Source organism: Ophidiomyces ophidiicola, assembly GCF_022830035.1.
Source record: "Ophidiomyces ophidiicola strain CBS 122913 chromosome Unknown scaffold_16, whole genome shotgun sequence".
Classification (NCBI taxonomy): Eukaryota; Fungi; Ascomycota; class Eurotiomycetes; order Onygenales; family Onygenaceae; genus Ophidiomyces; species Ophidiomyces ophidiicola.
This window is the reverse complement of record NW_026054656.1, coordinates 233,572-258,658: the sequence shown is the minus strand read 5'-3', so window position 1 is coordinate 258,658 and position 25,087 is coordinate 233,572. Positions and strand designations below refer to the sequence as shown.

At 48.9% G+C, this 25,087-nt stretch overlaps 7 protein-coding genes across 7 annotated transcripts; 3 read left to right on the top strand and 4 right to left on the bottom strand.

Annotated features, from left to right (window-relative positions):
- Positions 1-357: 357 nt before the first annotated feature.
- LOZ57_004182 (uncharacterized protein) lies at positions 358-3,774 on the top strand (the record flags this gene model as incomplete). Its single annotated transcript, XM_049253227.1, has 1 exon — positions 358-3,774. One exon carries the CDS (start codon positions 358-360, stop codon positions 3,772-3,774), a length of 3,417 nt encoding a protein of 1,138 aa, XP_049107822.1.
- A 796-nt stretch (positions 3,775-4,570) lies between these two features.
- On the bottom strand, positions 4,571-5,431 carry LOZ57_004181 (uncharacterized protein; the record flags this gene model as incomplete). The annotated part of the gene is made up of 1 exon (XM_049253226.1): positions 4,571-5,431. The coding sequence occupies one exon, from the start codon at positions 5,429-5,431 to the stop codon at positions 4,571-4,573; it is 861 nt and encodes a 286-aa protein (XP_049107821.1).
- Positions 5,432-6,046: 615 nt separating this feature from the next.
- Positions 6,047-6,778, bottom strand: LOZ57_004180 (uncharacterized protein; the record flags this gene model as incomplete). The annotated part of the gene is made up of 2 exons (XM_049253225.1): positions 6,047-6,514; positions 6,584-6,778. 2 exons carry the CDS (start codon positions 6,776-6,778, stop codon positions 6,047-6,049), a joined length of 663 nt encoding a protein of 220 aa, XP_049107820.1.
- A 5,241-nt stretch (positions 6,779-12,019) lies between these two features.
- On the top strand, positions 12,020-12,985 carry IMP4 (snoRNA-binding rRNA-processing protein imp4; the record flags this gene model as incomplete). Its single annotated transcript, XM_049253224.1, has 2 exons — positions 12,020-12,025; positions 12,080-12,985. 2 exons carry the CDS (start codon positions 12,020-12,022, stop codon positions 12,983-12,985), a joined length of 912 nt encoding a protein of 303 aa, XP_049107819.1.
- Positions 12,986-13,269: 284 nt separating this feature from the next.
- On the bottom strand, positions 13,270-14,337 carry LOZ57_004178 (uncharacterized protein; the record flags this gene model as incomplete). Its single annotated transcript, XM_049253223.1, has 4 exons — positions 13,270-13,677; positions 13,749-13,849; positions 13,904-14,104; positions 14,163-14,337. 4 exons carry the CDS (start codon positions 14,335-14,337, stop codon positions 13,270-13,272), a joined length of 885 nt encoding a protein of 294 aa, XP_049107818.1.
- Positions 14,338-14,834: 497 nt separating this feature from the next.
- TRP3_1 (anthranilate synthase / indole-3-glycerol phosphate synthase) lies at positions 14,835-17,099 on the bottom strand (the record flags this gene model as incomplete). Its single annotated transcript, XM_049253222.1, has 1 exon — positions 14,835-17,099. One exon carries the CDS (start codon positions 17,097-17,099, stop codon positions 14,835-14,837), a length of 2,265 nt encoding a protein of 754 aa, XP_049107817.1.
- A 296-nt stretch (positions 17,100-17,395) lies between these two features.
- On the top strand, positions 17,396-23,087 carry LOZ57_004176 (uncharacterized protein; the record flags this gene model as incomplete). The annotated part of the gene is made up of 4 exons (XM_049253221.1): positions 17,396-17,463; positions 17,516-18,461; positions 18,522-21,626; positions 21,681-23,087. The coding sequence occupies 4 exons, from the start codon at positions 17,396-17,398 to the stop codon at positions 23,085-23,087; spliced, it is 5,526 nt and encodes a 1,841-aa protein (XP_049107816.1).
- Between the last annotated feature and the right edge of the window lie 2,000 nt (positions 23,088-25,087).

Below are 25,087 nucleotides of genomic sequence, written 5' to 3'. Positions count from 1 at the left end.
CTTTTGCAATTCGAGCGCTGTGGGCCTCTCCTGCCCGTTGGCCACCCGCCGTTCGACGCCGCATCTATTCTCCCGTGCTCTCCGGAAGGGTATAATACACATCTCATTGCCGGCCAAGATGCCTTCCAACATTGACAATGCTTCCTAAAGCTTCCACCACGACACTCCGTCTCTTTCAGTCGTTTTATTGTTGCTTCGTCGATCGAATAACTCTCCAACACACCCTGTTCGCCAATCTACGGGTCTAGTCCCCTTTTCGGAATCATTCGAATCTCACGTCGAAGCATTACACTCTTAGTAGTTCCACGATCCTTGTGTGCGTTGGGTGGGTTGAAAAGGCAGCCACCCGCACAGCAAATGGCGTCTCCATCTTTAAACGCGAAGAGCGGTCGTCCTCGATCCGACTCTAACTCCTTGTCCAAATTCCCTGAATTTAGTTCCTCACAGGACGCTTTGCTAGCGCCCTTGAGCTCCTCTGCGCCCCCTGGCTGGTCACTTGATACTCCCAACGCTTGTATGGCTTCCCGGAGCCCCCTTCCAAGCTTAAGTGCTGTCAGTACGCCATTGCACATGTCGGCGGACGCATCACAAGTCGCCTTTCGAAAATATTCCATCGACCTACCGTCCCTTACATCTCCACTAGAGCTCCCCGAGTCATTGATGAGCATCACTACCCAGCCCCCCTTCACAGATAGCGCCGTCGGAAATATCACTTTTAACAAAGCCCCGGGGCTGATGCGAAGATTGTCTCGAGGAGCTGCTAATAAACTCAGTCGCCGGAGGCCATCAAATTCTGACAAACGAGACCATAGCTCCGGCCCCGTTATCATGCGCCGAAGAAGTGACAGCAAGACATCTCTCTCTAGAGACAGCGCTCTGGATTCGAGCCTTGAAGAGGATGAAGTCAAACTTGCTCGCAGAGCTTGGTGTGGCCCTGGAGGTGGTGCGTTGTATAGCGAATCTCGCATGGTGACCGCGGGAGTAGCACCAAAAATTGATCCTGTTTTGCGATGCGGTTCACTTCTCACAAAAGTATCAAAAAAGGGGGGAAAGTACAAAACTTTTTTTCTCGATATTGATGCTGCAAAAGTGTACTGGGATGTTTCAAACCCGTCGAAAAAGCTCTATATCGACGATATCAAGGAAATAAGAGTAGGGGAAGATGCTCGCAACTACCGAGACGAGCACCAAGTTCCCGCACAACTGGAAGACCTTTGGTTCACAATTATTTTCGCCAATTCGGAAGGGTCCAAGAATAGGCCGTTGAAAATGATGCATCTGATCGCCCCAAATAAAACCATTTTACAACTTTGGACCAATACTTTGGAACAGATATCCAGGTACAGAATTGGTCTTATGGTCGGCTTGGCAGGCTCTGGACAGAGCGAAACGATATTGAAAGCGCACTGGCAACGTGAAATTGGAAGACGGTGTCCTGGTGGTCCAAAAACACAAGAAGAAGAGTACCTTGATCTTGCAGCTGTCGAGAACCTCTGCCATAGCTTGCATATTAATTGCTCGAAAGATGTTCTTCGGGCCCAGTTTGCGAAGGTTGATGTTGCAGGAACAGGTAGAATTGATTTTGACCAATTCCAAAACTTCGTTCAACATTTGAAAGATCCCAAAGATGTGAGAACTATATTTGAATCTGTCAAGTCCGACAACACGGAAGGCCTCACCTTGGAGGAGTTTTACGCTTTTCTCCGCGAGACTCAGGGAGAAGACGTCGACGATAATAAAGAGTATTGGTCATCAGTTTTCGAGAGATTTGTTCGTGGATCCAAGCTCCGTTCGCAGAGTCTCCCCGAATCCCGTCTTGACGCGGCTGCTCGCATGAATCTGGACGCGTTTTCCTCCTTCCTATTGTCCACGGCGAACAGCCTCTACCCAGAAGAAGTGCCTCCCACTAAGTTGGAATCACCCTTGAACGATTACTTCATTTCGAGCTCGCACAACACGTATCTTTTGGGGCGACAGGTTGCTGGTGCGTCAAGCACAGAAGCGTATATTTCGGCACTCCAAAAAGGCTGTCGTTGTGTCGAAATTGATTGTTGGGATGGAGCTGATGGTCGTCCGATTGTTTCTCATGGCCGGACGATGACAACCAGTGTCTCATTTTCCGATTGCATTTTGGTCATTGATCGTTATGCCTTCTTGTCCTCGGATTATCCTTTGATCTTATCGCTTGAAGTTCATTGTAGCCCGGAACAACAAGTTATCATGGTCAATATCATGACGACCGTGTTTGGTAATAAGTTGCTCGATCAGCCACTTCTAGAAGACTGGCCGATTCTCCCTTGTCCCGAAGCGCTTAAAGGCCGAATTCTTATCAAAGTGAAAATGTCCGATGAGTGTACGACGAAGCAAGCGAATGCCAGTTCGAAGAAAGGAAACACTCGTAAGCGCAGCTTAAGCTCTCCATTTAGCCAGTCTCCTCCCGTTGTGCAGGCACCGCCGCCGCCGCCGCCAGCACAACCCAAATACTCGCCTTTATCCTCGCCTCCAAGCATTGGTCCAATCGGCGGTCTACCCCCAGTTCTGACAGGCCCTAGGCGGTCTCTTACCGATCTTAGCGCTGCCAGTGCTTCTGAAGAAAGTGATGGAATATTTGACGGAAAGAAAATGCCCAAAAGCAGAGTTATCAAGACTCTGGCGGTGCTTGGTATTTACACCTGTGGATATAAGTGGCGGAGTTTTCATGCCCCAGAGAGTAAACGATTCAATCATGTGTATTCGTTTGCTGAAAGGTCATTGGAAGCTATATGCCGAGACGCTGAAAACAAAGCTCTTTTGGAGGCGCATAATCGGTTGTACCTCACGCGAGTGTACCCGTCCGGTTATCGCCTGCGTTCCTCGAATTTCAACCCAATTCTCTTCTGGCGGCGAGGCGTTCAGATGGCAGCGGTCAACTGGCAAACTTTTGACATTGGCATGCAGATGAACCAAGCTATGTTTGCCGCTGGAAATGATCGGACTGGATATGTTCTCAAACCCGAGAGCCTCCGTGTGCCGCCGTCATCCCTGCCTAGCGTTGATGGGAAACCGAAAATTGACCGGCAGTTGGTGCGTTTCTGCGTAGACGTGATTTCAGCCCAACAACTGCCCAAGTCCAGGGGCATGGGACCTGATGATAATATTAACCCATATATTGAAATTGAAATCATTAGTGCTGACGATAAGAAGAAGGGTGTTGCGTTCGGCGAAGGCGGCGTGAACGCTTCTAATCGTAATGGCTTGTCTGGCATCGGCCTCCCCCACCGTCGCCGGACAAGGATTGAACAGAAAAACGGATTCAATCCGTTTTTCGGCGACCCGTTCAAATTTTCTCTTGAAACGAAATACCCAGACCTTGTTTTCATTCGTTGGATTGTGTGGAATTCACCGGATGGCCGTAGCTTTGCAGGGAACAACAGCGTGCAGCTCGCCACGTTTACTGCAAAGCTCAGCAGCCTGTCACAAGGTTATCGATATCTTCCTCTCTACGACGGCAACGGTGACCAATACCTGTTCTCGACACTCTTTTGTAAAATCACCAAGTTCGAATCTACTCCGGCTCAGCAGCGATATGAACTCGAAGAGCTAAAGACCGAGCGAAGGGGTATCTTTCGACAGATTGGGCAGTCGATGTTCAAACGCGGGCCCTCGAGTGACAGAGAGAAGGACCTTGCGCGAGAGAAGGACAGGCATTTCGAGGGTATGCGACCCCTGAATGCTACGTCGTCTTCATCGACCTCTTCGCTCCCGACGCCCACATCCCCTCCTCCAGGCCCATGAAAGGGAGGTTAACAATGCTAACTTCATGGAACAAACCGCGCGGGTGGGAGACTCAACATCAAAACAGTCGCGATTTCCCACCCCGCGCTTAACGACACGTGACGACATTCATTCATCTGTTTTTTGTTCAAAAGCGAACGGCGTTCTTGTGTGTTCGGCTCTCTCTGCTGGTGTGAGCAACAAAAGGGCTCTCTGCCTGCTGTTGTTCTGTCAGTGGCTACTTTGCTACATGGCATTTTTAGGGGTTCCCATCAGAGCCGGCCTCTATTTGATACCTTACTTTCATGTCCACTCCAACTTTCCCCTCTTTTTCTTTCTTTCTTTCTCTCAAATATTTTACCCAGTTTTTTATGTTACTGCTGCATTTCCAAAGGGCCCATGATCATATACCTCGGTCGCATACATACACGACTTGATACTTGCATAGGAGGAACAAACGTTTGCGGAGTACATACATACATGCATTATGGTGGATCTCTTCATGTACCAGGCTACTACCATTACTATTCTAATGGCTTGTATTAGATAGATAATATGGATTAATACCTGCTGCACACAGATTGCCTTATTTCACAGGTTGCTATTCCTTTAAGGACCTTTGGGCAATATTGATCATATCATCGAGCTAAGAAATGATTCAACCCAGTGAAAGAGGCCACAGTCAACACATTGCCACATATGCATCTTTTGTACTAGGTGCTATGACAGTCTTTATTCCAGGGTATGATATCTGGATTAAACAACAATCCCGCTTTCACCGATAATCATCGGCAATGATAGAATTTCAATCATAAGTTTACGACGAAATTTCCAAATACAACATCTTTAACCATGGGAATTCCGCGTCATAGCTCTTCAGCACCAAGGAAACCCACTGGTCCCAATCATCATTCCACCGAGTAGCAGACATAGCCATGGAGTACTCCCAGTAGCTAGGATACCACCCTGAGGTCTGCCAGTCTATAAGAGTCACCTCGAAATCGCTTGACCCGGCACTCGATCGCCTGATGATTATATTTTTTCGCTGGAAGTCTCCATGGGTGAAGATTGGATCATGACCTTGGAAGACTTGTGCGAGAGTTCGTCGGTAGAATGCGGCTTTATAGACCGTTTGAATGTCGGATTCTATAACGTATTTCAATGCGAGGGCGGTATTTAAGGCGTGCTCAGTGTCGAGTGGACCGTTTATTTGTGGATTTGGCTTCTCGGACCAAATCATCCCTTCTGGGAGAGGCCGTCTGCCAATGCCACCAAAATATCCGGGAGAGGGGAGGGATCGAAGCTGATCAAAATACTTCTTCAGGGTATTGGTTATGTTGGTCTTGTCTGTGGGCGTTAAATTGGGCCACTGGCTGGCTAACACGTCACCCTCGATGTATTCCATCACGATGTAGTTAACAGATTTAACGGGATCGGTATAGAGTGCATACACCTGGGGCATTCGGACTGCGGTCATTTGCCGGACAAATAGCATGTTCTCGCCTTCAATAAGATTGAGCTGCCCACTGCTCCCATATTTCACCACAAAGTGAGGCTTGATATGGACAACCCTGTACCCATTGTGGGCAATGAGGACGGGGGCAGTATCGACCTGGTCCTTTGTTGGGAGCGGGTGCGGAGGGTTCGGTGCAAAATAGGGCAGTTCAATGAGCGCCATGAAACCGTGTGTCCTGGACTCCCATGGCCTATGGAGTACACAAATGCTTGCGTGCTGTGACTGGTGGGTGCTGGGAGCCTGGCACGCAGACACTCTGTAAGCTGGTTTAGTGGGAGGCGCTGGATAGGGAACAAGAAAGGTCATCGCCATCCCTTTCTTAGGGGAGCCGGTTTAGTGCAGTTATGCATGCATTTAGCGGTTTTCTCAAGCCAAGCATCAGTCTTATGGGTATTACTTTGATTTTCTGAAGGTGGTGCCTCCCAGCTATCTACAACTCAGTTGTATGGTGAAGAATGTTATAGTTAGTCTGGAAAACAGAAATAGCTTGAAAAGAGAATAGACCTTCCATGATTTCTCTAAACAAAGGCAAAAGAATATTAAGATAATATGAGTAACCGTAAAAATAGAAAGCCGGTTGCTGCCTCTTAGAAATCCAACTTCCATATGCCAATCCCTACTGTATTTCGGCTGCCAGCAGTATTTTCGACTTTCTGATAATGTTCCATGCACCATTCCATTTCATTAGTTTCCGGTCCACGGGGAAAAGTGAGGAAGCCGTATGTGCATTGTCATAAACTAAAACTCCCCAGGAGTTTCGAATCTGCAGGCTGGCCATTAATCAAGACCCATGATACGTTTAAGTTCCGGGACTTCAGTGTGATCTCGGGTTGTCTTCATTCGATGACCCCAAGTGACAATGATATCGCGGCCGTTCTCTTGACTTTTTGGTTTAATTTCGAAAAAGAACTCCCCGCCAACCTGGGCCATATCTCCCGATTTCAATGCGTCGCCATTGAAGGTTCTCCTCAAGCCCTGGGATATGCCTTTGACAACCAAGGCGAACGTCGAGTGCCTTAGATACTCCGGCACAGGGCCGAGACTCCAAGTCCGCGTCATGCCGAAGATAGAATATAGCCGACTGGATGGGTCCGTGTATATCTGGAAAGGACAAGAGGTCTCCTTTGCGTACATGGGGATCAGGCTGGTGGCGCCGCAGCCGATGATAACTAGGCTAGTATTCGACGGAAGAGACGACGGCGGAGGAATAGAAGATGAAAGAGTTTGGATGTAATCTTGACAACTCTGCACGTAATATTTAGCTGATATGCCCAGTCACGCTCTTGGAGATTTGTGGGAGCTAGAAAGACTTACACCGCAGAAGAAATGTCGAACAAAGATAACCATAACACGGCTTTTTTCTTGTGCTCGTAAATTGTCAAATAAATCGCCAAACAGCTGCTCTTTTCCATATGAATCCAGAATCGGTATTTTGAACGCCTGGTCTAAGTCATGTTCAGTAGGCAAGGCTTCTGGTACGCCCGAAGAGGCCGAGGCATTTTCAGCCATCGGGTGGGAGATGGCCCCCGGAGGTGCGTCTGATGGAAGGAGAGGAAGAGGTTTGTCCATCAGGACAAAACGAAGATGGAAAAGTAATAAATATGATTATCTCGGAGGAAGAGTTGTCATTGTACTCGGAGAGTCGGATACGTTCCCGGAAGCAAAAGGTTGGGAGGGGGGAGGACAAAAAACCCGTGTTCTCGAAGAGAACAGCAGTACAGAGTCAGCAGACCTGAAACCGGCACCGGTCGGAGGGCGAGGGACAGCCTCCTGGGGGAACGAAGGCACAGTACGAGAAGAGCCGAACACCACCGCCAGTGCCAGCCAGCATAAAGTGGTAATTTCTCGAAGACGGGCAGGAAGTGGAAATGCGGGCGTCTATAACAGCCAATTTAATCGGCACCAGCAGCGAAGGAACGCCGGCACGGGCGAAAGACAGGAAACTTTTTGGCGCTGTTCATGCTTGGGCAATGCTTGACTGGCGCCCCCTGGCCAGGAAGGACTCGCAAGCAGCGTGGGCGATGGCGGGCGGTTTGAAGGCAGCGACAGCTGTCGCACGCGGCGATTGGCTGGCGCTGCGACGCGCAGGTGCGACGCGCCAAGACGCCCCCGCGGATGTGGCCCGCGCTAGGCCCGAAGGGGGCGAGCCCGCCATGCTGGATCGGGCAAGAAGCTTGTTTGAACTTCACGCTTTGGGACGGCTTGGCACATCCGAGACCGATCTGGTCGCACGGCCGCAGCTCGGCAGCCCAAACGAGAACGTGAGACGCCGGTGAGACGGCGAAGCGAACTACGGACTCAGCACATAATGCATTTGGCACGGACTACTCAATCTAATCACACAAAGGGGGTGTCAACGGGCGGTTGTCTCAATCTAGATGCAGGGCTGTGGGCAAGATAGTGTTGCGATCTGTCAGCACGGCAGCCCTGGCCACACAAGGTGTTTTTTCCCTCAGTCCTCCTCTGCTTCCGGCTAGCAGCCGTGGCGTCAACGTCGAAATCTCTTGGACAGGCGCGGCCAATGGTGGTAAGGATAGCGCCCCATAACTAATGGGGTTTTTGCCAAAGGACGCGATAACGGTGGGGTTCTCGATGCAAACAAGAAAGGCCTGTCTCGACTACAGAACGTATCTCGTGAGTGGTTCATGGAGTCTAGACTGCAGCAAACAAAACCGTGGGGTCGCGGCGCACTGGCATGGCCGATGCCTGGAGAATGTATTCGCCAAAACGTCGTTTGCACGGAAAGGTTGCCATCTCAGCGTCGTCAAGACGTTTCTATTTAATTTTGTTCTGGTAATATAGCGTCATGCAGAGGACTAGCGGTCTTGAAGGCGTTGCAATCAATCGTATGTCCCTCCTATTTGACTTGCAAAGGCGGTGGAGATGCTGCGCGCATCATCGTCATCACCACCAGCGCCAGTATTGCCTCGCGGGACGCGAACACTTGTTGAGCTTCCTCCAAAAACACTAGTGTTGTCGTGTCCTCGGTATGGCTCAGCGCGGCCACTAGACTCAACGTAGTGCTTTAGCCGGTCAGATTGGCTTAAACTAGGCTGCTTGGTAACATCATGGATGCTCAGTCCGGTTAGACTGACGCCTCCCTGGCCACCACTTCGCCCACCAACGATACTACTTGTCACGTCAGATTCAGTGGCGGCTACTGACTCTCCGGCAACGCTGGGTGTACCACGTGCGCGGGAGCCATTTGCACGCCGGTTATTTGGAAGCGTCGGCCACATTTCGCTGAAGTTCTGGAACATTTGCGGGTACCCAGGAGGAATTGCCACCCCACCTAACGTAGAGGAGTGGACAGAGGAGACGTCGTCCGGAATGTAGCTAGCAACAGATCCGGAATCTGGGTAATCGCTGTGATTTCCATTGCGGCCATTCATCAGACCCGCAGTCATGTTTGATGCATGATGGTATGCCATTTGAAAGCGTTGGGGGCCACGGTAAGCTTGTTTCGGACGGCCGAACTGAACAAGGGAAGTTTGCAAGTTGGACAAAGGGCCCTCCACGAGGCAGTTTTCTTCCTTGAAATGGCGCAGAAGATAGTTCCAAAGGTGGTGCTTAGAGAGGACTTTGGGGTTACCCAGGATGACAAGACCATATTTTGCACGGGTGAGAGCAACATTAAGACGGCGAGGGTCACTCAAGAAACCGATACCTTGATGGTCATTCGATCTGACGCAGGAGAGAACGATGAAATCCTTTTCACGGCCTTGAAATGCATCCACGGACGCAACTTCGATCTCCTTGTAGGCTTCCTTCTTGTAAGTCCCATTGAGTTGCATGGAGCTAACAACATAGCTACGTTGTCCCTCATACGGCGTAATGATACCAATGCCTGACGGTTTCACCCCCGCCTTGAAAAAGCGAGTGACGATCTTTTCCACATTTGCAGCTTCCGTCCGGTTCAGGTAAGATGTTCCAGAAGCTGAAATCTCCTCGTTGCCAAGGTTTGACCAAAACATCATTGGCTTATCTGCAACAGGCCAGGGGAAATCGATATCCTTCAAAAGACGATCATCGCTCGTCACCCCATTTTGCAAAGAGCCCTCATAAAACATGTTCGAGGGGAAAGCCGATAAGCAAGGATGCATTCGGTACTGGACATTCAAGCGGATCGGGGCGCATCCCAGAATGACGAGACGTTCGAAGAGCGACTGGTTCAGCCCTGCTTTAGCAGCTTTCTTGTTCATAATAACAGGTCCAAGCTGTAAATGGTCTCCGACAAGCACAACCTGCTTACATCCCATCACTAATGGGATCATGCATTCAGGCTCAGACGACTGTGTGGATTCGTCGATCAGGACGGTTCTAAACTTGAGCTTAGAAAGACGCGGATCCCCAGCACCCACACATGTGCAACATATAACGTCTGCATTGTTAAGTATTTCTTTTTCTGCGGTACGTGTGAGTTGTTTGAACTTTTTCTCGTCTTGGCTTGACAATTCCCCCAGTTCATTTTTCAACTGAGTCAACTTCATCAACTCGACATTACTATCATTGTTGCGCACTTGTTCATGGAGCGAAAGATGGCGAACAGGAGATTCCACATCCTCCCGGGACTTTGCCGTTACTCGAACAGTCTTCAGGCCAGTTCTATGAATGCACTCGCAGAGTTGATCAACAGCAACATTCGAAGGGGCACAGACCAATACTTGTCCCCCAGTAAGCTTCGCAAGATGGTAAATTATAGTTGCCGAGGTCACAGTTTTGCCAGTACCAGGAGGGCCCTGGATCAAACTTAGGGGTTTTTGAAGGACAGCTTTTACCGCGTTGACCTGGCTAGGATTCAAGCCTGGTAGGCCAGGCGCTGTGAATTTCTTGGGCATTTGGGTTTTCATAGGGGCAGCTGCAACTTCATTGCCTAGGAGTCGATGGAAGATATAACCAGAAACACTCATTTCGTCAACGGCAAAGGTCTTCATGGCGGACTGCATTCTATCGAACGAGGTGGCTTTCCAAACATAGTCTGCCGTGAAATTATGGTTGCACTCTGTAGGGACCGACTTATGATCGCCCTTCGTTCGTAGTTCAATCGTGACTTCATCCGACTGGTTATTTGGGATTTTGATAACATATCCGACTCCCTCCCATTTCGATCGTAATTCACCGGAGTATTTCAGTCGCATTTCGTCCCCAACAGCCAGTTTCACGTCACCCAACTCCAGCTTTGGCAGAACGAAGCTTGCCAGATGTTTGTTATTTAATCCAAGATCCCACTTGACCACCAACCCATCTTGGGACTGGGATTCCTTTAGCTTGCGGTCATAATCGGCCTCGATTTTGACAAGCGGTCCGAAAACGTTTTGGTACTGGTAAGCATCATCGTAGCGAAGGAGAACGGGAGCAGGCTCATCATCAACCCCAGTGGCCTTCTCCAAATCCTCCACTGTAGCACTGGCGTTCTCTTTCCACATTTCTTCCAATTTCGCAATCATCTGGGGGCTGAGGTGGCGCGCGCGTAGTTGCTCTTGGTCTGAAGGAGCGGCAACAATCCAAGAGAGAAACGAACGATCCTCAATGAGTGGTTGCCAGAGGGAAGTGTCCCAATTCATATCTTTAGCAGAGGGCATCGCAGCGCAAGGCTGGCGACAGAGCAAGACCACAACAGTGTCGGACTTTGCCGGAATGAAGCCCAAAAGAAACACATTTCTTGTCCCACAGTTATAGCATTCCAGCACCGTTTCACCTAACATTGATACTGGGTGCAGCTGAACCTCCTTATGTCTGGCTCTGACAAGATGGTTGACGATGTGCGAGGAGGACGTATTCCCACGCGCACTACAAAACCACTTATTGCATGCAAGACATTTTACCACGCTGCTCGTATTATGTATCCCACAGTAGCTAGAAATTGCGCGATTAACCAAATGCTGTCAAAAGCTAGGCAAACACACTGTGACCTACCAGCATGCATGTGGAGGCAATTCCTTTTCATCATCCACTTTTCCCGCCGGAGCTTTGGCACCGCCGTCGACGGCAACACTTGCCAGGCTCTCTAGATCATCATCGTCATCGTCATAGGTATCCGAACCCTCATCTTCATCGTCGTGTTGTCGTCTTCGTGGCCCACCAGCCACGTTTAAAATATTTTCCTCTCCATCGGCAGTTGACATGTCATCGGCTGCGTTGATAGTTGATGCAGAATCGGAAACCATATGGTTGCCCATCTGAGTGAACGCCTCCGCTGCCATAGCTCAACACATGTGCTCTTCAAATCGGTGTTGTAGGTAGATGGGTGTGCTCTCGGAAACTAGATGTAGGCCGCACTGAGCAGACCATCAGCGTTTGAAGCGTGACTAAGCCTAGAAAATGTAGCAGTCAAGTAAGCAAGGGAAAAATAGCAAGCATTCAAGAGTGAAGGCACAAATGAAGGTAAGACAGCGTGGGTGAAGATGATGTAAGAGCGAGCTATGAATCTGACGGGGGGCTAGTGAGGCCCCAAGCTTCACCGCAGCGAACGAGCAGGGGCGGGAAGGCAGGCCAGGGCAGATGACTGGACTTACTGTAAACACAGAGATCGGTGGTTCGGTTGCAGCGCGGAGAGCAATACTCGAGCAGCAAGATAGAGAAAATACCCTCGAGGCGAGACCGTGGAGGGCGGAACCACAGAAGAGGCGAGGATGGCGTCGAACTTAACTCTACGGCAGACGAGGGCCGCTAAAGCTGCGGAAGAAAATCCTAGACCCAGCAGAGACATTCGCCGCAGAGCCACCACCTGCTCGGACTTGCTGCACGACAATGATTGTAAGTGCCTGGCTACACCTCCGCCTTGCCTGAACCCTTCTAACTGTCCTCTAGCGGCGTCAAGCACGGGAGCGCAGAGACTACCTCTATCGGAGAGCTCTGCTCCTCCGAGATGCCTCCATTGCCGAAAAACGCGCCAAATTAAAGGCCTCCCTGGCTTCCGGAAAGCCCCTCGATCCGTCGATTGCGAATGATAAGTCTCTGCGGCAAGATTTCAAGTATGATGAGTCGTTACAGGCCGGCCCAGAGGCCTCTGGCCCCAATCCTAAGAACGGCGATGCCGTCGACATAGACGATGAATACGCAACGACATCTGGCCTGGTTGACCCTCGACCGCTCGTTACTACTTCGCGCGCCCCCTCTTCTCGCCTCAGCACCTTTGCGAAGGAAATTCGTCTTCTTCTACCTACTTCTATCCGGCTCAATCGGGGTACGCTGGTTCTTCCAGACCTGGTCGCAAGCGCAAACGCCGCTGCACTGACGGACATGATTCTGCTGCACGAGCACAGGGGTACACCTACTGCAATCACCATTTCACACCTCCCACATGGTCCGACTGCCAGTTTCTCCCTTCACAATGTCGTTTTACGGGCGGATATTCCCAACGCAGCGCGAGGTACCGTCTCAGAGAGCTATCCTCATCTAATATTCGAGGGTTTCAAGACAAAGCTCGGGATGCGGGTGGTACAAATTCTTAAGCATATGTTCCCTCCACGGGATGCCGGAAAAGTCGGCAACAGGGTGGTGACTTTCAAAAATCTAGAAGACAGCATTGAGGTACGACATCATGTCTTTGTTAAAACTGGTTATCGGGATGTCGAGTTGGCTGAGGTTGGGCCACGTATGACTATGAGACTATTCGAAATCCGGGGGGGCACTCTAGAAAAGGGTTCTGGGGGAGACGTAGAGTGGGCGCTTACGCAGTATACTCGAACGAGCAGAAAGAAGGATTATCTTTAGCATCATATGGGCAAATCCAAAGGCGTTAGGATAGTTTGGAAAAGAAATCGTGATGGCGTCAAATGGGAATATTTGGAGTACATGGGAACTAAAAAACGCTATTTGCTATTGCCTTCCCCTATTACATCCATCGAAGACTACTGTGGGATCGAGAAACGGGCTTTCCTAGAATTATTTCATTTCTTCTTTTCGCGGAGGGTCCTACCCCCGGCAAAGAACCGGTGGTGATAGTCAGGCATTTAAATGTTAGGATGGCCAGATTATGTCTACGAGGTGGAGTCGCCTCACAGTATAATTGTTTCTGGGCGCCCCCCTGATTCCATTTCTACAATGGCTTCTTCAAGCATTGCGATTGTGGCCAAAGTTGCTGCCTCCTCGTCATACTGCGGTGGCGGGACTGATTTTGGAGGCGGCGGAGGTGCTAGAGCGGTAGAGGTCTCTTCTGGTGTATATTCAAACCAACCTTCTTCAGGCGGCAGTTCAAACCCACCCACTATTTTCTTAGCAGGCACTTCTTTACCTCTCCGATCCCACTGAATTCCAGCTTTCGCCTTGAAAAACTTTCCAAAGGCACGTAGAGCAACATCCAGAGTGCTTCCTGGCAAAGCCAAATAATCCATGGCATTTCTGCCTACACGGGTATACTTTGCGGAGGTAGCATAAGTATGGGGGGTCAGATCGGACTCAAAAACCTGATTATATTATGTCTATGAGATGATCTTCTGGGCATTCACTAAAACAAAATCACCACATTTATGCATACCTTGATAACGTGTCGCTCCTTGAATTTGGTCAACATGCTAGGGCGGATCAGCAAGGCAGAGTATCGATTTCCTTGCTGGTCAGTGTATAGGTGATAGTCTTCTAGAATATTGATGAGATGGGGGATGATAATACTTCAGAAAAGATAATGCATACTCGGTTCAGATGTCTTCTTGTCGCTACCAGTACTTTTGCTCGCTTCTCTTTTCTCCAGCTCCATTTTCTTTCTGGTCTTGATCTTCGACGCCCACAGGTAGTCACCCTCTCGCTTTGGGCGTTTGCTTTTGGACATGAGAGAGTCCTCCAGCCACTCAATGGACACAATCCTGATATTTCTAATACGCTTTGCCGCGCGCACTATGATTCAATTAGTTTTATTTGACTATAGAATACACATATAAGAGATTGTTCTCACCCTCAGGAACGGCTTTGCGAAATGCTGCCTCTGTGGCAATCATATGCGTTATACCAGGGCCGACTTGCTTGTAAAAAGACCCCCCATTTGCTTCGACCCATTGCTTAATCTTGTCTCCTTGTGCGCCGAAGTTACCAGCAATGCATGCCTTGATTCTGCGAAATGTTTTGCCCATTTTCACCAGCAGGACTACAGCAGTGGGAGCGTAAGATAGTGCAAGTTAGAAAAGAGAACAAAGGTAGCAAAAGAAGTGAAATGGCAATCGGCTTCTTATTGTTCCCCTAAAGTGGGAAGTACGAAGCGAAGTCAACTAAGATCAAGTAAGTGAGTTGTGTTGTTAAATTCAATCCAATTATGGTATTCCACAAAAGTGACATCAGGAACAGAGTAGATAAGGTAGAATAGAAAAATGGAATGTTGAGATACCAGCCATACCTTAAAATTGTATCAATTGTGATTGTATGACCGAAAGAAAGCTCAGAAAGGAAGTAGGTATAAAATATCTTATTCACATAAAGTGATACTTTCTTGAAGGTGTAACGCAAATCTGCGTTTAATCTCAAAGATAACAAGCGTCGAATTACCATACCGAAATGAAGTGACCCAGTTTTCAAAGTCCTGTCACCTTAATTACATCCCGAAATCATAAGTCAAGAAGGAATTCCATGGATCTCATAAACTTTTCGCAGCAGCGACAAAGGCTTTTATTTTCTCCAAATCCTGAACCCCGTCGACTTCAACACCACTGCTAACATCAACGGCTGCTATTTTATGACTTTGCTGCCCAAGGGCCTTGATTGAGTCAGCAACATTATCAGGGGTCAGACCACCCGCCAGTATTACTCGAAGCCCATCGTCCCTTTCTAGGGCATTCTTCACAGCAGTTAATGATAACTTTTCTCCAGTTCCGCCTGCGCCAGAATCCAATAGAGGAAGCGCATGATAGCCTCGCTTTATGACATCGGTGTCTTCAGGCAAAAATTTTCGGATTACTGGCACTGGTAATAGCCTCGTCCATTCCAGAGGCTCAGAGCCGTGAAGTTGAATAACATCAAGGTCTAAATTTCGCTGTTGGGAAATGATGTATTGAAGAGGCTGGTTTGCAAATACACCGACCAAAAGTGCACGAGCTGGATGCCGTAGTAAATTGCAATTATAGTCAAAATGATCCAAGCCAGCCGGTAACCCTTGCGTTGTCAAAGCGGAGGGTGTTGAACGCCGTGGTGTTGTCTTGACAACATTGGATATTTCTAGAGCTACCTTATCAGAGACTGTCCGTGTACGACCGTTGACAAGAATAATTCCTATAAAGTCCGCACCGGCTTCAATAGCGGCGCGGGCTGCATCTGCAGAACGAGTCCCACAAATTTTAACGAGGGGCGGTGTTGCTGAATTCGCAGGAAGCTGGTGCTCAGATCCAAGAAGATTCTGCACAAAAGCATGAGTATTACTTGCTCGCATAAGAGCTTCTCCAACAAGGATTGCTATGACACCATCGGCGCGATATGCTTCCACATCCTTTGGGCCGGATATACCACTCAAAGCGCAAACAATGGTCTGTTCTGGTACTAAGTCCATTAACCGACTTGTTGTCCCTAGGTCAACTTCAAAGCTGGTAAGATCGCGATTATTGACCCCAATTACTTGAGCTCCCAGCTTCACAGCCACAGCCATCTCCGCTGCAGTATTGACTTCAACGAGGGGTTCCATACCCAACGTACGTGAATAGTTGTAGAGACGAGTCAAAAGCTCAACGGAGAGCATTTTCACTATTAATAACACAGTATCAGCACCCGCTAAGCGCCCTTCGAGAATCTGATATTCATCAAATATAAACTCTTTTCTCAGAACAGCTGGCCGGCTGGGTAAGCCTTCGAGACTCTGCCTCACTGCGCGGAGGTCTTCAAGGCTTCCTTTAAACCATTCTGGCTCAGTAAGAACAGATATCACGCTAGCGCCGGCCATGGCATACTTTCTAGCTTGCGCTGGGGCACAAGTGGAAGAAGAGATTATTCCTTTAGAAGGCGACGCTCTTTTGATCTCTGCCATCAAGGCAAGAGAAAGTGGAGAGCTCCTCAGCCGATCGGGCAGAGAAACTATTGGTGGTGCAATTCCAAGGTTATATGCTGCCTGCAAATCCTCAGGCCGCTGGGAAGGTACTTTTTTCTGTAATTCTACAGCAGCTCGACGATGGTCATAGATTTTCTCCAATATTGACCCTTTCTTAGAAGATGAAGGTAGGGCAACTCTAGCTCCATCTGTGTTTGCCTCCCAGGTGCCGCCCCTCAAATTTAAAAAGTTTCGAAACATTGTACGTCCATGCTCCGTTAAAATACTCTCAGGGTGAAACTGGACACCCTCAACAGTCCATTGCTTGTGTCTGACTCCCATAATAATGCCGCGACCACCATTTTCCAGTTCTGTCCACGAGGTAACCTCCAAGCAGTCGGGAATTGTCTGGTGGGTTCCCGCCAGAGAATGGTATCTTGTCACTACCAGATTGGGAGGAAGGGTGGCGTATACACCCTTTGAGTCGTGCTTGAGCTGCGATGTTTTGCCATGTAAGATCTCTCCCGTTACCTCAACCTTCCCTCCGAATGACGAGATTATGCACTGTTCTCCCATGCATACTCCAAAAACAGGTACCTTTCCGGCAAAGTGCTGAATAGCTTCTTTGCTTATTCCAGCATCTGTATCTGGGTGGCCAGGCCCAGGACTGATAACCAGTTGGGTAGGGTTCTTTGCGATAAGTTCTTCCAAAGAAATAGCATCGTTACGGATAACAGATACGGTTGCCCCCTCTAGCACAAGGTACTGGTAGATATTCCAGGTGAATGAGTCGTAATTATCGACCAGGATGACATTGGACGCATTCTCGAGTCGTTTCGCCTTAGTAGGTTGATTTGGAGAGTGGTCAATGAGCTCGGAGACAGTCATCTCGAAGGACAAAAAGCTAGAGCCCCTCACAGACTTCGCCTTTGTTCCTTTGTAACCTATTTTGCGGCTCTCCCACAGCTGGTGGCTCAATGCTTGCGGGGCACTGCTCAGCGACGTGCGAACGGTCTTTTAAGAGTCACAAGCAAAAAAAGACACTAAACCTAGATAGGCAACTGACCTCTAAAGCTTTGACAAGCTTGTTCGACGCGAAATCCAACAACCACGAGAAACGGCCAGGCCTGGGGGTTCAGTCTAATATTATTTCTCAGTCGAACAATGATATAGCCCATGCTCCCATGGCTCCGCCTCCGGAGGTTTATTTCCCGTCGTTAGACAGTTGTTTGTCTACTGACACCCAGCTCATGTAGGACCAGAACCTAGAACCTTTTTGAAGTAAATGCTAACAACAGATAAAGATCATGGCGATCGGCTTATTTACGCCTAACGAGCTCAGATGCTGAACTACAGGAATGCGACAGTCTATTTTCTTTCCTATCATGCCCGGAAAGCATTCGCATACTATCCGCTCCCTTCGACTCGTTCCTTCGACCCTCCGAACAAACTAAGTCTGCTTTTGAGTCCAAAACAGCGGCTATTAACGCTGTTTCGGGCTCTCAGTCTCCATGTAACTTTGACGAGATCAAAAAAGACGCGTTATGGTTAAGCAAAACAGCTTCAATAGATGAAGTATCAGCATTGAGGATCACTGTCCTTAATTGGCAAGGTCGCGCGGAAAACGATTTGTTGAATCAGTTTTCGAACGAAGAGATTGCAAGTCTTCGGGATGCGATTGGGAATAAACAATTGTCGCAGCCGACTTCTGGTATTGAAGCTGTTGAGCTTCTGAAAGGAACGGCGCGTGATGCTTCATCCTTCTCTCCGCTTTCGCAAGATGAAAGGCAACTGGAACTCTTTCAGTTATATTTGTCAGAAAAGCAGTGGATCATCAAATTGGCTCTATATCTCCTATGTGTGTCTTTACGAGAGGACTTACCCAGCTCATATACAGGGTCCTGGCCAGGACCTAAAGAATCGCAGGCCCGGAAACACTCGAAAAGAGATCAACTTGCTACTCTAGCTTTTCCTAAGCAGCGCGAAGATGACTCAGGCACCCATGGCACCTCTATTCGAGCATGTATAGATGCTATTCAACTACGCTTAAGTAATATAGATGCTGGCACCGACTGGCTTTCTCAAGAAGCTGAATACACAAGACAGCTAAGTATTACAGAAGAAGTCGTGCACATTATGCAGATTTTATTTCTTAGAATCCAGACATCCAACAAGATTCCAACGTCCGAATTACTACTTCTGTGGTTGCGCGTTACTATTAAATATGACTTCTTCGATCAACATCGACCGGTAAGAGCTTCCAAAATTAGATCTACCTCTTTTCCTCTTTTTCTGACATTCAGACGACAGTCCACCGAGCAAGAGTTAGTGCTATTCAACTCATTACAAGCTCTCACATCCATCATCACACTCTCATTTCTAAAATTACGAACAGCCACGACTCTGTTTGAAACCGCTTCTAAACAACCTTCCAACGTTTCCGATGTGTGGGGCAACATACCGCCCTCTTTTTTATCTCGTCAGGATATCGGCGAACTCAACGAAATATTCCTCAAAGCAGCTGATTCCGAAAAATTGAATGCAAGTCCAGCTATGTTTGCGTGGGGCATTATCATGTTTTCAGTCCGTGAGATTGCTTTGGCAACCCGAGAAGATCGCGAGCTCCGGCAAGCCCAAAATGCAGTGGACGCATACAATGGATCAACGCCTTCTGCATTTGGTTCTGGTAATGCTGATCCATCCATTTACGAAGATGCGTATGAGAAAGCAAGAAACCCTGCGTTCGATGACGATTTCGTAAAATTTATCATCTCGATTGCTGTTGACAGATGTCGTGTTTTTGATGTCATGTCTAGCATTATGCAGCATCTCGATTGCATTTCTGGCTTGGGCCACGGTAGCCTCGTTGCTCAGTGGGCTCGCATCGAGATACTGGATCTAGTTCGGGCTAGTCTTGAATTTTTAGATTATATCCCAGAGTTGCTGTCGACACTTTTGCAAATCCTTGCCGTACCAAACGAAGAGTGGAATCGGGGAGCCATCTTTCCAATTATCAATCGCAATAAAGTCAAAGATGTCTTTCTTCGCGATGAGACGCTGATGAGCAAAATCTTTAAAATAGCAAAATCCCGATTCCCGTACGAAGCGATAAACTTTCTTAAGCTCTGCAGGTCATTATTGGATTGCGATTTAAGCACTGATGATGGTTATCCAATAGTATTTCCAGAACTAGAGACCATGGAAACTTATACCCAAATGATTTCCCCGGGATTCCAGGGCTATCAATCTACCCGTGAAGACGAAAATGCAAACTTTGTGTCTCTCATCCAGCCTTTGGAAATGAGAGAAGTTTCTTCAAGGAAGACTGCAATCGATCAACCGGGGACCGAATTAATTGTTATCAAAGAGTCATCTATGCTACCTGCGAGTACTCTTGGGCAAGTAGTGAATGAAACGAAACCAGCGATAATTATGTGGCACCATCAATACAACTGTCTCGCATTTCTCGGCATGTGGTTAGAACAAGCAGCTTATAACCGTGAAGCGGGGTTTGAACTAGATGATGGTACGGTGGCAGAGATAATTAGCTTGCTGGGTGACCTTGTGACTTCTGCTCAATCATTAGCAAAGAGCAAAGGTATCGAATCTTGCGCCAAAAAGATCTTAGAGATGACCAGCGATGGTCTCAGTGTCCAAGGTGATATTATATCCGTCATTTTTGATATATTCGAACGAAATTTACAAAATGCAACCAACAAGACTACGAATCATGGGCTACAGACGTCAATGTCCTGCCTCTCGTTTCTCAATGCCCTTGTGCCTGTCATCCCTGGGCGGGTCTGGCCATTTCTTACACGAAGCAGTTTTATAGCTAGTGGCAGTAATGAGGGAGCTCTGCCAGCTATTATTTCCGCTATTGAAGTGAATTCAGGTAACTTTTCGTTTCTTCTGGAGGCGATCCAAACCTTCAAGCTCGTTGTGGACGATGCTTTGAAACATGTAGCCGTGCGAAAAACAGCAGGCAATGTTACATCAAAGGCCTCCCATGTTGCTGAGTACACTGCTGGTGCCCCATCATATGTAATGAGTGGTCTCCTTCAATCATTTGTTCGAATTATGATTGATGTATACAACAGCAATGCCAGTTGGCGATATAACGATATTCGCCAATCACTACAACTGAACATCTTACTTACTGATACTTTCCAGGACATACTATATTACACGTATGGGGTAGACGATGCCGAAAATCTTGATACGAAGCTCACGAGCGTTTTTGCACCTTCAGCGAAGTATTTATTAAGCATGCTTCGTCCATCTTCTACGGAAGGGATTTTTTTCAATCCAGTATTACGACTGATCCTCAGTGGTTATCAAACCGCGCCCTCTGAAAACCTATATTTACGATGGCTTCAACCTCGCTTGGTCACATCGGTGCTGAGATTATCGATGACGTTAATTCAAGCTGGGTGGGTTCCAAATTCCCAGATGACGGTCTTGGAGACACAGCTATTCAATGCTTCACCTGTGTTAATTCGACTATATGTTCTTCATCCAACCTATCAACTGCCGGTTGCAAATTTGTTGGAATTATTAGTGGCTCATGCGTCGACGGATAGTGAACATGAACCGCCATCCTTGCTTGGACACCTTGGCGCGCAGTCTTCTTGTCGATTCCTAGACATTCTCTCAAAATTCGATCGTCCTTTCGATAACATTACTCTTACTACCAGCATCTGGAGATTTCTCACAACTATCATCAGCAAACGGCAACAATGGCTTGCTGTTTTCTTATTAACGGGCTCTTCGCCACGGGACGCTTTGAAAAAGGAAAAGTCCTCGATGAAATCGAAGGCATTCTTACAAGCTGCCCTCGATTTAGTATCCTCCATTGGCGAAATACCCTCGCATCTTGCAGCTTCTATTTTGGACTTCATTTCAAAGGCCCAGGAAAATTGGCCCTGGACTACACCCCAGCTACGAGCACATCCAGACTTGTTTCCAAAATTGGTAAATTTTGTTGCGGGCATGACTATGAAGAGACTTGCGCCTTATGAACAATGCCTCAATACGAAAATAGCTTCTCTGGTTGCGGACATTTCTGCAATATATTTGCATGGAGCCAAAGAGCTTAGGGACCGTACCTTCTTCAAGACCCTGATACCTCTTATTTCTTGGTACTCCGAGAATGCCGTGGAAGTGGACGGCTATAACGCGTCGCTTCACGCAAATCTTAAACGAAATTTCGAAATGAAATATCCCGGCTGCAGCTTATTTGCTATCAAGAAGACGTCGCTCGACCGTCCTTCATTTGGAGCTGATTTCTTTTACGACATCGTGCTAGGAACGAAAATATTTGGGTATGAGTTCGCGTGGGTTGGCAGCCGAAACCAAGGGTTTGTTGATGAAGTGAAGAGGGCAAATGAGAATTTATCGCTTGTACAGGCTCAAATGGTGAGTGGCCGTTCGTCACATTAAGGTAAACTACCCACGCTGACATGATAACAGGACCTCCTCCGCAGTTTCAAATTTCTAGCAATCGAACATTGTGGAGACTTCATGCCTGACCGCGGTGTTCAAATGTCGATGGTGTCAGTTGTTCGGCACTGCCTTACGGCGAATTCACGGAGCGTCCCAAATGAGAATTTGTTCTGCAAGCTGCATCAAATCCGGGCAGAATTTGCATTAGCCCTGCTACAGAGATTGGTCCAGATCCAATCCAAAGGGAATGAAACGTTTAGCCTCCTCCAGGTTGCCTGGGACACTATTCAATTCAGACACTCGACTTACGAAACTGCACTCGCAAACGACGATAGCGAGTATTACGGAATGCTACTAAATATTCTCTTCCTGACCTTGCAATTCCATGTTGTCGGCAGAACTCCGCCAATTCCTGATACGGTGACTGGAAAGCCGGAAGTCTCCGGGCACCTGGCAATCGTTCTCGATATCGTGAAAGTGATCATTGCAGGAGGGTTCCGTTCTTTAACAACGTACCTGCATGACGAACCACAAAAGGTTCTGCCAAAGGACTTTGCACTTTTGACTGCTATTTTGCAAACAACGCTAAAAGTGAAGAACGTAGATCGGATCTACGAGCAGATTACTTTTCATCTTGCAAACTGTGATACGATTCGATATGCCTGCACCCTCTTTTCTTGGTCGTACAAACTTACAGTCGACGGCGACCCGCTGTACGGAGAGCTCAGCATCCTGTACCTCCTTGAACTATCATGCATCCCAATGATGGCTGAGCAGATGGCAGTTGAGGGAATTCTTGTAAAGCTGTCCACCTATCGACTAACAGATGTTCTTCGTCAACCTCAGGGCTGTGATCCTTTCGACCATACACCAAGATTATTTACAATCTGGCAGGCTGGAATCCTGCCTCTCTGTCTCAACCTACTGTATCACGTTGGCCGAGCGGCGGCCGAAGTGTCTGCGTTCCTGAACCAGTTCGAAGGCCAGCTTCGAAGAGCCTCAGATGCTTTCTCCATCGGCCACCCTACCGCCGTAGGGAACACATTTGTTCCATCCAGCCCTCACCGTGGCATTGGATCCGCTCAGTCAGTCAAACACCTATCACTCGGAATAGCAACAGAGGCCTGCTCGTTAGGTCTTATATCGATGATTATCCGCAAATTCCGCAAGGCGGGCCCGAGCGCGGGCGTTGACGCCGAACGCATCCAAGAAATCCAGTGGGATCATGCACAGGTGAAAGAGGACATCGAGATTCTATTGGAGAAGAAATCCATCCTCCGCTCTCGTATTGCCCCCACAAACGAAAAGGAAATGACGTGGTCGCAGACCAAGCCGTCGACTCCCACTGGCGGAGCGGGAAGTCTGCTGGAGGAGAAGATTGTCCGTGAACTGCAGACGGCACTGTCATGCATTGCGGGGGGCGAAGATGATTAGGTTCTGCAGGGTCGAGCACTTTTGCTTTACAGTGGTGTTGGGATCGTTTTTTGGCATGTGTCGAAGGCTTTTAGAACTGTGCACTTTGCATGATGATATCGTGGTTAGCATAGTTACCTTGGAGACGGCTCTGGATCCTTTCAAAAGACCGCTGTTACCAAAAGCATGTTTTGCTGTCTTGTCTGAATGATATAGTTATGTCTGTATGCGTGCCGTCTATCATGCCACCTGGCTATCCTTGAATGGATCCGCGAGGACGTCTTGCTCCATCGATCTCCCTGCCACTCTTAAGCACTTTGCCAGCTGAAAACCGTTGGAGACGATCTGCTTCGGTTTCTCTGATCGCCCGCTCTTGCGCGCCCGCGGCTACCCATCACATTCACGCGCTGGGCCAGATCACGCCGAGTGGAGGCTAACGCTGGGATTCTCAACGCCATCAACGACGCGGGTCTAGTGAAGTGTGTTTCTGAGCCACAGCCAGCGAAGGCTCCAGAGGTGGCAGCGCAGGGATGCAGCAGTCGCTTACTATTAGCGAGGCCCCAAGACCAAACTGGCCGCGACGAAAATGCGGATGCCTGAAGGCGTGGCGCGGCCGAGGCGGCGAGATCAAAGGCAGACTCTTCTCTCGCCGCATGGCACTGCGCGCTGATCAGCGTCTCGGCCTCAGCTCCCGCGATTTAACTTCTCGCCGTGTCGCCTGGCGAGACGTCGCCAGCTGAAAAAGAGCCGCGGCGTCGCAGCCCAGCCCAGCGCGCGCGTGCGAGCCAGCCCGGGAATCCCTGCACGCCGCGGCGATCAACGCCAGCTGAACCTCCGCCGGGCTCTGGATCTTCGGGGCGCGAGTCGGCGGCCTGCCGGGAGGCCGCTGGGCAGCGCGTTGAGCAAACTAAACTTCGTGACCTGACCGGGCTGGCTGTTCGTCGGTTGCTTCCGACCGCAGCGCGAACCGCTCGCCCGCCGCCACAGCAATGCGAACAATGGCTAGAAGGAAGCTTGCTTTGTCTCAGCAGACATTTATTACCCAACTGTGCTGCCACTCGCAGCGCTCGATTATTTCGATGGCGCTGTTGATATCTTCTCGCTCTCCTCCCGTTGACCCAAGATGCCCCCGACATACGATATATCCAGACTCTCCACAACACTCAGGACGCCATCGTGGCCGGCCTTGTCTGCTTCCGGCTTGCTCTTCGTCATATTGACAACGCTGCTAGTGCGAAGATATCGAAGACAGGCCCCCTCGCCGCCCCTCTACGACAGAACATGGCCGCTATCGATACCAGAAAAACAATCCGTACGACTTGAGAGCCCCAGTCGAGGACCAGAGCAACAGATTCCAGACTCTTACTCCTGTCAACTTCCGTTCAACCTGCCAGCGCCGCCCTTTGGCCTCGCGAATGCGCCGTCTCCATTTCCAACACAGCGCGGTGGCAACGGCCTACGTGTTTTGCCCCTCTCGGACACGACCGTGGACTCCGTGGCAAAATACCACCCGCCAGACGGCGAGGCGGCGCTGTCTAGTCTTGAAACCTACGGGCAGGTGATGCATGGCTCAGTGACAGCTCATCATCCGCAGCTGCGATGTCAAACCGTCCAATACTACCATGGCATTGGCCCTGAAACCGGTGGCAGAACTTTCAAGCGAAAGATCCTGGAATATAGTTGAACTCATTCCAGGCGAAGAGAATGCGGTGGGGAAGGCTACGAGGGGGGCGGGTCTTTTGTTTTTATTTGTTTCCCATCTCTGTATACATCATTGTTTTGGGCGGCTTTCTCCAGCGGCACTCGATATTTCGGGGTCCGGCTACACTAAGATACCACACGTGCGTTTGCCTGTCGTTTCTTTTTCTGAGCGTTCTTGGGTTTGCTATGAGCTTGGGCCTTTTGGCGAATACGACACTGACTCCTTTGGATTCCTCAAAGGCGCGCGGAGCGATGTGACTTTTGGCTTCGTTAAATAACAAGAAAATACCCCTGACAGAAAAGCTAACTATTGGCGGGAT